General features: G+C 42.4%; 1 protein-coding gene across 3 annotated transcripts in view; it reads left to right on the top strand.

Moving 5' to 3' along the window:
* The first annotated feature begins 886 nt into the window (after positions 1-886).
* CHCHD6 (coiled-coil-helix-coiled-coil-helix domain containing 6) overlaps positions 887-14,938 on the top strand; it is a 109,566-nt gene continuing 95,514 nt past the window's right edge. For 2 of the 3 annotated variants that reach the window (XM_051788917.1, XM_051788915.1), the window contains exons 1-4: positions 887-1,067; positions 2,664-2,793; positions 3,743-3,797; positions 4,661-4,787. In XM_051788917.1, coding sequence (XP_051644877.1) covers positions 978-1,067; positions 2,664-2,793; positions 3,743-3,797; positions 4,661-4,787 — 402 coding nt within the window. In that variant the 5' untranslated portion in view covers positions 887-977. The remainder of the gene's footprint in view (positions 1,068-2,663; positions 2,794-3,742; positions 3,798-4,660; positions 4,788-14,938) is intronic. The other variant, XM_051788916.1, reaches the window with a different exon arrangement.

Genomic DNA, 14,938 nt, shown 5'->3' with positions numbered 1-14,938 from the left:
TGTCTGAAAAAGGTGCTCCAAAGCTGTTATTTCTTGTTCCAGCTGCTTGTATTTTACATTATCTCCTTGTTCTTTTGGTTTAGGCTGGGGATTGGCCATGCCTGGCCACAGGGACTATTGGCAATGGCCTGACCTTTGCAGGACCCACACATGAGCCTGTCACAGCAGGTAGCAGCACAGTCGGTAGGTCTTGCTGGAACAGGGTGGCTGTAAGGAGCAGAGGTGAATTCTGCCTCCAGAGCAGCCTCTGATGAGAGGTTCTAGACTGTAATTCTGGTTTTTCACCAGAGAAACCTGAGGTAAGATGTGGTGGTGAGCTCCCTTGAGGGCTTTGGAGAGAAACAGCATGTGTGGTGGTGGATGAGGGATTCCTGGTGTGGTGAGGGGGGATACCCTCCCCTGGCTGTGTTGGGGGATGCTTTGTTCCAGTGCCGCCGAGGGGGAATTGCCTTGGACACCTACGGGGGCTCATCAGCCCGTGACCCCTCCCCGATGGGTGACATCCGCGTGGTTCCTCAGTCATGGAGCTAGGAGATAACCCAGGAAGGGGCGAAGCTTATCTTCCATGTGGCTACACGTGGTCTGGTTCCCATCCTCCCATAATTTGGACCCAGTAAAGAAACCCCGCGTGTTGGCCGTGTGGCAGTAGAAGTTTCACGGGACGGTTTGATGCCGTGTTCACTCCAAGGGCGGTGCAGAGGGCGGGCACAGCGGGATGGGAACTGGAATCCCCGCGATCCCGAGAGCGCGCTGCTTCCCTGCGCTTCACCCTGCGCCGGGCGGGCCGCCCGTCTCCGGCACGGACTACAACTCCCAGCGTGCACCGCGCGTGGCCGCCAGCACCGCGGCGCACCATTGGCCGCTCCGCGGCCGCCGCCAATGGAGCGCGGGGATGTTGGCAGGCGGCGCCGGGGCAGAGGCGCTCCTGGCAGCCGGTGCGAGCGGCGGCGCGGCGGGGAGAGGAGACCCCGGGCGGGATGGGCGGCAGCGAGAGCAGCCACGGCGGCAGGAGGGTCACCTTCGGTCTGGACGAGCGGGACCAAGTCCGGGTGCTGCAGGGCATCAGGGTGAGGCGACCCGGGCCGGGTGATGGAGGGCAGGGAGGTGGGATGGGGAGGGTCTGTCCGCGGGGTCAGGGGAGCAGGTGCAGGGCTGGGAGGGACGAGCGGGGGAAACCAGCAAGGAGGAGGCGAGGAAAACCTTGGAAGGCTGGATGAGTAGAAAGTTGGAGAGGTGATGGGCCGACTGGAGAGTGGTGGGGTAGAGGGCTGGGGGCCTGGGCATGGCTGTTGAGCGAGGACACCCCCGCCCTTCACCTCCCCTTCCCAACTCCGCTCTCAGCCCTCTTTCCCTTCTCGCAGTTCAATGACCCCGTTTTGTCCCTGCCTTGTGCTTTGCAAGCAGTTTGATGCTAAAGATGCTGCCCGGCTCTGAGGGCATCCGAGAGGACACAGCTCTACCCTTGTAATGGTACCAAGAGCCTTGGCAGAGCAGCGCTGGCTGAACAGGCAGGAAGATGGGAGACTGTAGGAATAGGGAGGTGTTTCTGGGAGGGACAGCGGGAAGCTACTTCTTGAACTTTGAGCGGAAATTGACGTGTATGTGTTGTGGAAACAGACCCGGGAGAGCGGTGGTGATATCATTGAGGAATGTTTCCTTTCCCCATTAAGACTTTTCTTTGGTTGCTTGGGTTTTTGTTTTTTTTTAATACTGACATAATTTTCACTGCTGTTGTTCTTGATGCTTTTATGTGTTTTTCCCCTAAGGTCTGCCTGAAATGAACTTGCAAAATGTGTTTTGCTCTGGCTACTTATTTTTTATCCCATTTTGACTAATCACTTGACTAAAGTTAGCTAAGAGTGTGCTTGTTTCCTTGTTAAAGTGTTTGATGGAGGTAAAGTTGTCTTTGCCTGATTTTTCTTTATAGGATATAGGCAGGGATTTGTGTCTTTAAAATCAGGCATTGGGCATGATAACAATGTAGAATGAAGATGTTAAAAATACTGTTAAGGTCGATAGCAGTAGCATAGCTGAAAATATGTCTTCTACTGTGACCAGCCTAGTGAGGGAGGCAGCCCCATTTCATTGTGTTTTGGAGCCAGAACCTTTGCACTTGGGAGAAGGAAGGGGTCAGTCATAACAATGCTGGGAGAAGCCCTCTGAATTGACAGAAAACTTCCAAGTCAACTTTTCTTTCTTTTTCATGCATTTGAACCCAAGTCAGTGAATGAGAATGAAGTTGAGATTGCAAAAATGTTTGCAGCCTTATGTGAGTGGGAGGGCTGTGCAGCTATTCTCTACCATATAGCTTGCACTTCTTCTGCCATGCTTAGCTGGGTTAGCAAGCATGGGGGAGGAGGAAGAAAGACTTACAACCTATTTAGTTCCTTTCCTTCTATTTCTGGTAAATTTGTCCCTGTGCACAGGGTTGACTTGTTCAGTGGTTCTTTCTACCTTCGATAGTATTTGTGGAAGATTGTCATTGCCAAGTCTTTAGGGTCAGGCAGTAGATTGGAGGTTTTATCACGTACTGATAGGGTTTGTTCTTTACAAATGCAATACTTTTGTAGTAGCCTGGAAACTAACAAAGAGGAAGTGTTCACAGTAAAATGTACACCAACAGCTGACCTGGTTAACATCTTACCCACCTGCGTATGTTTCAGCTCACTGAAGATGTAGTGAACCGAATGAAAGAATCTTCTCAAAGTAAAAGGGACAGCCAGAGATCTCCCCGTGCATCCAATGGCACAGCTCCATCTTCACTGGCTGCAGAAGGGAAACCCAAATCTGCAGGTACTGTTGGGTCAGTTGGCTGTTTGGACACACCTCTCAGTAGTGCTGCCACTGCGTGTTACAGAGTATGCCTGTGTTTTTCAGTACTATCTCATTATGAGAGGAGCTTTTTGATTGGCCTGTATCACACTGTAAACTCTTCTAGGATTTCAGATGAACAGGCAATTAGCAAGGCAGAAATTTATCTTTCATTCCTGGTAAGCTGCCTTGTCTTCTTTGGATGCGCTGCATGCACCAGGAGTGTACTGTGGATGGGTGGGGGAAATGCTGCTTTTTATTCTTTGGAGAGAAACTGATAGGGAAGAGTAGTCTGTCATAAGTACAGCTGGCTAAGTGGATGATGAGAACTTGGTTTCTGAATTTGTCTTTCTTTACAGGTCAGAAAGCTATTTGATTTCTATTGGTTCTCAAATATGCTTTGTTGATATATATTAGCAGGGTGGATTTGTTTAAGGCATCCAGAGTAACATGCAGTTAGAGAACCTGGCCTTTGCTGTTAGGGATTTGTTTGCTGTAAGCCTACATCTTTCCTGAATGTAGATTAGCCTTATGGACGGCCTGAACTCCATCAGATAATTTCATCTCCACTTGTGGGATCGCTTGTAATTACATGGAAAGCAGGAGGTCAAGGGGAAGACTTAATGGAACTAGAGGAAGGAAATGGAAAATAGGACTAAAACCATGCTTGTGTTTCAGTATATATCAGGGTTTGAGGAGTTAACATCCTTACCTAAAAGTTTCTGTAGCACATCTTGTTCAGTGTACCTGGTTGAAGATGATGCTGTTGGTGTCTCTGTTTCATAAATTCAAACTCTTATCCATCAAACTTAATTTTTCTTGACTTTTTTTTGTATTGATGGACAATATTAAATTCTCTTAAAATAATTTATGATGTGATGAAGGATTGTTTTGTACTGTAGTAGTCACAGATTTCTGGTCTTCTTTATAGGAATCCATCCACCAATGTCAAGTGACTCTGCTGCAGAGCAGGAACTGTACAGGAGGTGAGGTGAAGTTTTGAAAAAGACAATAGTTTAGCTCCTTTTGGAATATCTATGTGCATACATATGTGGTTTATTTAGTCTGAGCATGATGAGTGTATGTTTGACAGCAGCTGAACACGAGCCAGTGGGTGCCCAGGTGGCCAAGAAGGCCAATTCCTGGCTTGTACCAGAAATAGTGTGACCAACAGGACCAGGGCAGTGATTGTCCCCTGCACTCAGCACTGGTGAGGCCACACCTTAAATCGTGGATTCAGTTTTGGGCCCTACATGACAAGACACACATTGAGGTGCTGGAGTATGTCCAGAGAAGGGCAACAGAACTGGAGAAGAGGCTGGAGCACAAGTCTGATGAGGACGAGCTGTGGGGGCTCAGCCTGGAGAAAAGGAGGGTTGGGAGACCTTATTGCTCTCTACACCTACCTGAAAGGAGATTGTAGCCAGGTGGGCTTCATTCTCTCCTCCCAGGTAACAAGTGACAGGATGAAAGGAAATGTCCATTGTTGTATGTCTCTTGATCTTTTCCAATGCAGCATGTATTTGTCTAGCTAGCTACTTCCTATTCTCACTGTTTTCAGGTCATAATGAAGTATTTAATAGATCTAAATATAACTGAAGTGTAAGTTCACATGGTGCTATGTCTACTGTTGGTGCCAAAGTTTAACGTCACTGGAGTTGCAGGTCATGTTTAAAGTTTGTTAGGTTTTTGAATTCCTGCTGATAATAGAGGGATTGTGAGCAGACTTTGTGCCAAATAGATTATGGATTTGTGTTTTGGCTCTGGGCAGGGGCAGTCCATGTTAAGCCATGACCTTGTTGCCAGAAGTCCTTTGATCACCTTCTCTCTGCCTTTGGTGCTCACACAGGTATGAGCAAGAACAGGCTCTGGTCCAAGAGGAGTTGCTCCGTCTGGCCAAAAGAGAAAGGGAAGCAGCCAGTGAGGCCAGGGAAAGGAACAGTGTTAATGAGGAGAAGCAGAGAACAGCCCAGCTGGTGAGTAACAAAGCCCCTGCGATGTTTCTGTGCAGGACAGGCTAAAATACCTCTTCTTGGGGGGATTCATTTAATATCACTTGTGTGATGAGCTTAGAAACTTTGATTTAGGCTGAAACACTCCTCACCCCCACTCATCACTTAATGTCTGGCTCACAGTGTAGCTGCAGGCTCCATTTGCAGTGTGTCATGCAGTGCTGCTAAGGCCAGACTTGCAGGGGAAGGCACAAGCAATAGCTGTGCTGGGGACAGCTTGACCTGTGACAGGGAGTGTGGTGTGTGGATATGGCCTCTAGCTAGTGAGAACTCTTTTGAACTCTCAAGTGTATGAAGTTAATGTTTTGATATATACAGCATCACAGTCTGCTGACCTGATGTATCCTGAGACTTTGGTCTGTTTTTTCTAGAGTATAATTGAGCATGTACACAAATTAATAAAAAGTAATAATGTCTTCTTTTGTCCAGGTCTTTTATGGGGCTGGTAACAGAAGAACTGTTATAAAACTGTTATAAAACTGTCAAGTATTGTAACATTTTGAAGAAGGTCTAAGATTGATTTTTAGAGACCAGGAAGCATAAACCCTTTTTGTGCTCACTCAAACCAATTTGTTCTTGCCTAGCAGGCAGACTTACTTTTGGAGACTTCTTGCTGCAGCCTTTACTACTAGTTAGTCACCTTGATGTTGCTGAGATGACCTATTGGCTCGTTGTCATAGCAGTGCTGGAGGCAGAAGTACAGTGAAGTACATTTGGATTGTCATTGGTGCTTAATATTGACATCATACTATTTCATATTGTTTTCTTCTACATGCTAGCATTACTATGGCAATGGTGTACTGCCTGTAAAGTCTTAGTGGAACTGTACAGAGTCTTAGTGGAACTGCCCCTTTTTCCTACCCTGCAGTGGTATGAGGAGTTGGAGTGTGAGGTCAAACTGCCTGTTCATTTAGAATGTGATGTTGAGAACTAGACTAAGAGTAATTCACCTTGCCTGGTACATACTGAAAGGATGGTTTAGGAGAGGACAGAGTGGAGTGGTGATGGTCTTTGTTGTTGTTCTTCCATGCTACTGATCTCTAGCTTTATCAGTCTGTGCTTGATTTAAATGAGGAATGCTTCTATGAGCATGTTTTTTCTATATGTTGAATGCTAATAGGCATGGCTTACCCAGGCATGTGCCTTGGCTGTGAAGCATTTTGAAGCTATAATATAAGGGTAGTTTGAGGACTGAATAAATAAAATTTATATAAAAATGGTCACAGTAGTTCAAAGAAAAGATGTTTCCAGCTATAGCCCATCTCTGATAGTGATCCCTAGAAGCTGTGTATGGAGAGCATGAGAATAGAGCAAGTGTGTAGCTGTATTGCTCTAGGAATAAAAGTTGTGAATAGCTGTGTCATAGGAAATTTCCTCTTGTATCCTGACCTTGTATCCAGATTGTATCCTCACCATGGGATGTTGCTGAGCTTTGGAGGAGTGATGTCTGAGGCAGGTGACTGCAGACCATTAGAAGGAGAATATTCTCTTTATGAATGTAATTAACTGGCTTCTATAAGAGCAAGGGGAAGAAGCTGGTGGATTTATTGTCCAATCTGAAGATGTGGCCAGGCTCAAAGTAGAGCCCTGCCTTCCACCAGTGAGATGTAGAGTAATCCTGGAGAAATGTGACTAACAGTCAAGTGATATTTGTGAAGTGTAAAGATGGCACCTCTAAAGTGAGTTGGGACCTAACTGCTTACATACAAAAGCTGTTGTATTATCTGAATTAGCTTTTAATTCTGCAGTGTTGCATACCCAGATATTGCATACTTGATGCTCTGCAAAAATCTGATCAGGCTCCCCTTGTGATAAATAGTTACCATGGTGTGTGTTAGCCCAGAACATGGTGCAAGAATGAGAAACTGTTAAATTTCATTGCTCTTTAACTATCTCTCGATCAGTCATAAATTTAAGATCCTTAAAAAATGGAGTTGTCTGGTCTGTCCTTGCAAAGATGAGGTCAAAGCTATTGTCTGTCAGCTTCTAAGTGGGAACTGTTTTGGCCAGACCTTTAAATTATTGAGATCCCTATCAGACTTGCTTTATCTCATCTATGGTTTCCTTTTGGGCATGGTTACCTTATTGTATTGACTCAGTTATACTCAAATCATATCTGTCTTTTGTCTTCCAGTATTGTTACCTTCCTTTATTAGGAACAGGGCTTGAGTGTTTCTTGTTCTTCTTTTTTTTTTAGCCCCAGCATATGGGGCAAATACTGGGTGTGAGCTGCTTGTCATCTCTTCTGTGTCAGTCTTCTCTTTCAGGCAGAAGATAGTGTTGGAACTCAAAATACCTAATGGTAGTCCAGGTGCAGGTGGCACTGGAAATTACCTGCTTACATTTATAAGGGAAAAACTTCCAGGGTTGTTTTTATTGTTGTTGTGGCCTACTATGGAAGCCAGAGAAAAATGAGGCAATTCCCATGAAAGAAATAAGGAATAATTTGCTTCTAGCAGCACTTAATTTAGTAAAAATTGAGAATCATGCTGTGTATAATTAAAAAGTTTTGTTTTATTATTTTTTTTTTAATATTTGCAGTAAGATCTTGAGCTGCCCTGTGCCTTTAACATATCAATAGTTTGGTAATCAGCAGCCCTCTCTTGTACTGTTGTCTCCAGCAGTACTGGAACATTTTCTTTTAATGTTACCACTTGTAGACCATAAATCCAAGTATGATAGCTGTATTTTGAAATGATTTCATTTTGGTTGTGCTGAACGTTGCTTGTCATTTAATCTGTTCTTTATGATTTTCACTCACTGACTTTTATTATTAGCAATATTGCTGTGAAGCACTTCAGTCTTTTTATATATTGCACATTGCTGAAGAGAGCGTCGATTAGAATTAACCTTTGATGGGGAACTTGCTGACAGCTGCTGGGGCCAGTTAGTTACTCTGTTGTTTATGGGGCAGGGTACAGATTAAAACTCATTATTATTTTACTGTGGTTTGTGTGTTTTTGGTCATTTTTTCTCCTTGAAGTGGTGCACTGGTTTCAAGAGGGATTTAGGGTTAAGTACCTGGGTCCTGTTCTACATTTTTTGTCTTGATCTTTCTGTTTCTTTTAATGACTTTGAACAAGGTACTTACCTTCTAGATGCCTTAGGTTTTGAGTAAAACTCCTTAAAGCTTTATTTTAAGAGGCAGACCAGCTCTTTAAGTAATAGTGCAGCATTTACTTTCCTCTTTGACTGAATATGGCTTTTTGATTAACCCTGGAGGCTGGCTCAAACGGAAATAATCTTCTAAGCTGCTGCAGAAGAACTCTTCCCCAATTTGTATTAGAGATAAAATGTTTTGTTTGTTTGTACAGTACTGCAGGATGATGGTGCTGACTGGACTCTGAATAATTTAATACTGTGGGTACTTACTACACAACAAGGATTATATGTATGGTACTTCAGAGCAAGGCCCAGGGTGTTCAACTAATGCTGGTGGCGTGCCTTAAGTCTCATGTGAAATACCCAAGAATTAATACAGCTATCTTTAAATCCTTTTCTATTTCTAGCATGAGGAACTTGCAAAGTTGTTAGAGTCAGGTTATTTAACTGCTTCACTATATTGTGAATAATTTCACCATTCCCCTATACCAGAAGTCTTCCCTTTTTCCATTCCAATTAATCAAAATGTCTTCTCTTAACTTCACAGTTCTTTTACGTTTCTATTTTTTTTTATTCCTTCTTACTGACAAAGGAAACTTTGCAAGCAAAGCTGCTCTTTTTCCTCCTCTCTGCTTTTGTAATCTCTGAAGGCTGTGCAGCATATGCATCAGGAGCCTCTTGGAGCCAGTGACTCCCTGCCTGATGGTTTTCAGTGAAACCTTTGAGACAAATCAATGTGGAATGGGAATGGATAAAAGCAGAGGCTGGGGGGGGAAATAAACGCGATTAAGCGAAGACATCTCATTACTACTCTAGAAAGGGAGGATTATAAGTTATAAAATAGGAGGATCTCATTTAGGGGCCATGTGCACTTGTGTTATCAGGACAGAGGGAGAGCAAATAGAATAAATGAAATTAATACTTTGAAAAGAAGCATTACCCGGATTTGAGAATTGAACTAATATGATTTGTGCAAAACCCTGAAGTTCTTATCTCCCCATTTAATACCCCTAGGATAATGGCTTTGTCAGAGTTATTGACCAAAAGTCGTCATCTTCCTTCTCACTTTGAAAGAATGAATTCAGAAATGGGGTGACAGTAGGACAAACTTTGCACCATGAGACCAGACTGACGGGCACTGGTTGCTGCATGACTGGGCACAGAATTCCTAAATTACTGGGAAAGTTTCTCCAGCTGTCCATGATGGAGGGCTTACTATTCCCAATGTTTCTGATCATGCCCTGCTCACTGGCTTGCTGGATGGCAACCTTTGCTTTCTTGTGGTTCCAGCATTGCACTGTTGTGACTGTGCTGGCTCAGAATATAGGCATGGATTTGGGTTTGTTTCTGGTTGCTCCAGTAGCTGATTGTAATTGGTAATTTTGGTATTAGATGGGGAGTGATCAGGTGGAGTTGTGTTTTCTTTTTCATTCTGTAGGGGTGGAGGAATGATCCAATTGGCCCATTTGTGGAAAATTTCCTTTATATTTCCTTTAAGCCAATCTTGAGGGGTTTTTTTCTGTGAATTTGCTGCTTTTGATCAGTATCAGCTGCAGATGCAGCTGAGCTGGTACTGAAGATGGTTTTAGAAATGGCGCTGAACGTGATTTAGTTTGTTAAGGCTTTCATTTACTTTGTGATAAGCTGGGGATCAGCTTCATCCTGGCTGATTAGCCATAGGTAAGCATCTCTAGATTACCTGGGGTTTTGTTGTGTGTAATCTCCTATCATTGTGACAAGCTGGAGTGGTCGGATGAGGTCCAGCAGTAGCACAGTGTTTGTTGGAACTGTGATAGTGTGGGGCTGTCAGTGAAGTGACACTGCTGCTTTTGAGGTCAGGCCACTGTTGTCAAAACTTGCCATTTTTAGCTCCCTGTTTATTTGAGTTGATGTAATGAAAGGTATTGTCTCTGTGAGCTTTGCATTATGGTTTGCAAACTGCTCACATCAGGGACAGTTTATTTGGTCCCATGGGCTCTGCAGCTGAAATGCAGCACACATTGAGCTGAACCCTTCTCTTTGTGAAGTTACAGAATCACAGAATTTGTAAAGCTATGTATAGGAAATAGGTTGGTTCTGGGAGGAGACGTTGCTAACACAAATCTTGGGGTTTAGTGTTTGCTGGCTCTTTAATTTCTGTAAATATTTCTTGATTAAAGTTTTTTATGGGTGAGACAGAAAACATTGATTTAAATTGAAAAGTATGGAGGCCTGTTTTAAATAATAGTGCAAAATGAGGTAAAAGCCCATTAAGTTATCCTGCTCCCAAGTTCAATTTTCCTTGATATTACAGTGATTAGCAACAAGTATCTACATCTGTTTGCCAAAGAAAATGTACCTTTTTTTTTGGATTAATTTTTGTTTTCTTAGAAAATGAGCGGTGCATTTAGTTATTAGAGCCTTCATTCCTGCCTGCAGTTTTGGGGTCAGGACCTCTGGATGAACGTGGTTCCCTGCAGTTTGGCTCTTTGCAGAGCATTCGTGTGCTGTGTGTCCAACACCCAGACCTGCCCTCAGTGCTTGCAGAACCAGGTGGGGTCCTGACTGGGTTAGCAGGAGGTGCAGGATCTTTGCCTGGAAGTTGTCTTTGATTACTCTCTCTGACTGAATAAGGCTGCCTTTTAAATATGTTGATACAAATGGAAACATGTATTTTTAGGTTTGATCCGTAATGAAATGTTGCAAGCTATTGACAAGGGGATTTAAATAGCTTCAGTCTTTGTTCTTTTTATCCCTCTCATTCTTGCCTTGAGAGCTTGAGATATTTTCCTAGACTTTCTCCTGAAACAAGTGTGTTGTGTGGAGACTTGTTAGTGGTCTGTTATTATCTAGTCTTGGGCCAGAACATCCCCCTTTTCCCCACAATTGGGTTCATCTTTGTCTGCTGCCCTCTACTATAAAAGGGAGTATATTTTTGCAGTGAAAGAATTATGTTTTTTTTTCAATTAAACCATTAAACATTTAAGGGATCCCTATGGAAAATAATCTTTGAGTATTAAATAGTGGACTCTGGAAAGGTTTGCATTAAATTTAAGCTTGGTGTAGTGAGGATCTACATGTCTTCTACCTCCAGCAAGCTAATAACTTCTGATCTCTGGAGCATCAGTGAGGTCTAAATTTAACTAAAGCAATTTTGGAGAATGTGCACTACAATAAAGGCAGAAAGTGAAAACACAGCCAACCCAAAAGAAAACCTCCTCTTCTCTTGAGGGAAGGCGAAGGTGTTATCTGACTGTGGGTAAGATGCTGTGTATGTACTGCATATTTTCCTGCTACTGCTGCTATGATTTGTCAGACATTTATAGCATTTTTTTAACAACTTCCAATTTCTACAGCTAGTCTTTTATCTCCTGACTGAAGGTTAATTTGTGTTTGGAGAGTTTTTGCAGATTTCAGCAGCTGATGGTCGTCTGAGCTTCTCGTTTTTGTAGTCTCTTGGGCTAAGGGACCTTATCACAAGCTTGGCCTCTTTTTAAATCCTACAGCTGCAACAAATTGAAGTTGTCTGTGGTGCTACCTACTTCCCCTGTCTTGTCTTTGACTCTCCTGTGCCTGTATTTCACACTTTTTTTTTTTTTGTCTACCGAGTTCATATACCCCACAGAAACTTGTTCAAGATTCCTTTGTTCTGACTTAGGGTTACTATAAAGCTATTTCATTGTTTAAGAAGTAAAAGATAAGGTTACCTTTCCTTTTCCTCTGTCTATAACTACAAAATATTCAATTAATAAAGAAATAAGAAATAATATGTTGATATTTTTCCGTGAATGGTTCAGTAAAGCTTGTACTGCATCTTTTTGTTTTACTGCCGAACTATTGTGGAGTAGTAGAATTCTACTCTAATTTGTAGCTAATTTGTGGGGTATAAGCAACAGAGATTTGGTAATGCACCAGGATGTTTCAGTAGGCTTTTCTTTCCTATGAGACAGTACTAGTCAAATGGGATATGGTTTGTGGTAAGAGATTGTCATAGGTATAGATTTGAGAGTTTTGGAAGAACGTAGTTCCTACCAGCTTGGTTAAATTGGATTTTTGGATTATGAATTTGCTTGTCTGTGTTTTGAGTATTTGGAATAATATATATATTTAATTTAGTATTTTGTGCTAGCTTTACAGTAGTCATTGTATTCTATCTAGAAAATGACATTGTTTGAATCTTGAGTCAGTGATCCTTGATCACTGAAAATTCCCTTGATGTTTCTGACTAGAAAGAGTTGCCTTTTTTTTTTTTTTTTTTGGAAAGAGAGCAAGATTGTGAATTTAAAAGGCCAGTATAATAGCTAGGAAATAAGTTTGCCCTCAGTGAAACACTTCGATTGCTCTTGCACTGTCAGCTGATGGGGATGTGAGGTAGGTGACCTGCCACTGGTTATCACTTCTGTCATATTCCCTAAATACCATGAAAACTGGCTTTGGTGCTTCTGCCACATTTTCTTGGAACTTGAACATGTGTCTTGATGGCCAAAGGGTGGTAAAGAAGCTACATGAGATGGACAGAGGCATCTGCGCTGCATGTCAGTGTGACAGAGAAACAGTGCAGGGTGCTTCTTGGGTCTCAACAAGAAAGGCTGTCAGGTGGATTAATAAAATAGCTGTTTTAACCCATGGGCTTCTGAATGCTCAAGAACCAGGCCCAACAGAGCGGGTGTGTCCTAATCAAAATCATATTTCCTCAAATATAGTGTCTTCCAAAGTCCCAAGCTTTGTTGGATTGTACTAGTAGATGAAACAGAGTAATCAAAATAAGCACTGATGTTATTTCTTTATTTCTCACCTTAAAGAGCAGTTAAAGCGAGTTGATGCTAAGATTAAATTTCTCCGAGGCTTTTTCCAATTTGTTTGTACCTTCTGTTACAGCTGGGCATCCTCAAACCTGCTTCTATTTGCTGATGATGTTTATTCTAATTCTTGCTTGCTTCCCTCTTTCTCTCTCCATCTTTTCACTTTCCCAAAGCTGCAGGACGGTTTGCTCCTGCCTCCTCTCCTCGTTGGTGGTGTTATCAGGCACGTGTGCAGCGGGTGAGATTGCAAACGCTGCTGTTCTCCGGGATTCTAAGCATCAGACAATGTTTTACACGGCGTCCCATTCTCTAGCTGGCTGGTTGGACATGATGTTGGTACCTTATCTTCACGCTGACACACACTGGACATTAATAGAAATACATTGCTGAGGCACATGTGTGGAATTTCAAGCAGCCTTTCTAGCTGTGCTTTAGATAGTCTATTGTGTGCTTAACCTCTTGGAAGAGGTTTTGATGAGAAGTGCATAATGTTAACTCTTGGGGAGCTGGATGGACTCTTAGTTTCTTATTATAGTCAGCACAATGTCCTCCTAATTGCATGCTGCTTATATGTTTTGGAGTTTCAGCAGTTTTAAATCTATCTTGCTATGACCAGTATTCCTCCTTCCCAATGCAAATTTTTAGCAAAGAAATAGCTGTACATTGCACATGGGGAGGATGTAGGAAATGTGTTGCTGCAGAGGGAACTGAGCTGCCAGCACCCTTGTTTAGCTTTGTCTACAGTCTGTCCCTGTATTATTTCTGGCTCCGTGGTTGCCTTACATTGACTAAAAAAATGACCTGGATGCAGCTGCTTCTATTTGCCAGGAATTCCTTCTGCTTTTATAGCACACCAGAATTTGTATTGTTTCCTTTGTGCTATATCTGTATACTTTCTCTGCTTGTTTGTTATGACCATCTCCAATTATCTATATTATTTATGAGTGCTGAGTAAAGCATGATGGAAAGTAGCTTCTTAAAAGGGACTGTACTAAGGGAAAGGAAATGAGCTGATGACTTTGATTTTTAGTTATGAAAATAGAACACCTGCAAGCTTATGAGGGAGGGAAGGAATTAGAGTTAGCTGGATTTCTTTTTCCTGTCTACGTGTTACATTGGGGGTTTAGAGCCTTATTAGCCTGGAAGACTTTGTGATAATGGGCAAACTTGAAGGATGATGCAGTAGGAGTCAAGACTAAAAATTGATCAAACAGACAGATAGAGCAGGGCTATGTATAATTACAGTCCAAAAGAAAAAAGCTCCATAGTTTAATACTTTCTCGAATAGAACATTAGACTAAGGATACATTTGTTAAATAACCAGTGCTCTTCCAATTAGGACTGAGAGCTTGCCGTGTACATTCTCTGCATCTTCAACCTAATGCTTTTGCTATGGAAAAAGTGGTTCCCTGTCTAGCAGATGATTTCAAGCCCCTTTCTTTTCCCAAATACATGGGTTCATGTCTCTTCTTTTCCCTTCTCTCCATCCTCTGAGCAGAATGGATTTGTTCCTTGGTTCATCTTGCTGTAGCTGTAATTGGCACTGTCAGGCTGAAACTCTTGACTCCCCCCCAGCTTCCAAACTTCCAATACACAAAAGGTTCCTTACAAAAGATGTTCTTTTTCCAGCTGAGGACCTGAGCAGTCATTTTTATATTTTCATATGATATGCTCTCCTAGTTTAGCAGCTAAATGTGGAAAAAGGGGGTTTGGGAATAAAGGTATGTTAAAAAAACCCCTGAACCAAAACAACCAAACCCTCAAAATCAATAAACCACATAAAATAGAGTAGCACCCTGAAAAAAAACCCAAACAAACAAAAAACCCTCCCCCAAAGCAACAACAATAACAACAATAGCTTATGTCAACTCAAAATAAGCTTCCATGTCTCTTAAACCCTTTTCCCTAATTTTTCAGGGTAAAAGAATTTTGTTCCAAGTACAAAACTTGAAAAAGTATGAGAGCTTTAAACTGCAGAGCCAACTACAATTTTAAAGATAATGAATGTCAGTCCAGCCTATGGTTTTCTGTCATTTAAAAAGTTGTCCCCCCAGCTGCTGTGCTGTTTCCTGTTCAAGACTCAGCATTTTGCAGTGTAATTTTTCTAAGCTTTGTGCTACTGAAGGTTATCATAGAGTTCTGTTAAAAGCCTGCTTGCCTGTGATTTCCTGTTAAACAGCAATCTGCAAAAAGAGATGGTTCTCTGGTCAAATAAGAATTTGACACTGTTCT

The sequence above is a fragment of the Manacus candei genome, unplaced genomic scaffold (genome assembly GCF_025592945.1).
Source record: "Manacus candei isolate 608988 ecotype Guabito, Panama unplaced genomic scaffold, ASM2559294v1 h1tg000025l, whole genome shotgun sequence".
In the NCBI taxonomy this organism is placed as follows: Eukaryota; Metazoa; Chordata; class Aves; order Passeriformes; family Pipridae; genus Manacus; species Manacus candei.
The sequence above is the reverse complement of the archived record's forward strand: the minus strand, read 5'-3'. Positions and strand labels throughout refer to the sequence as shown.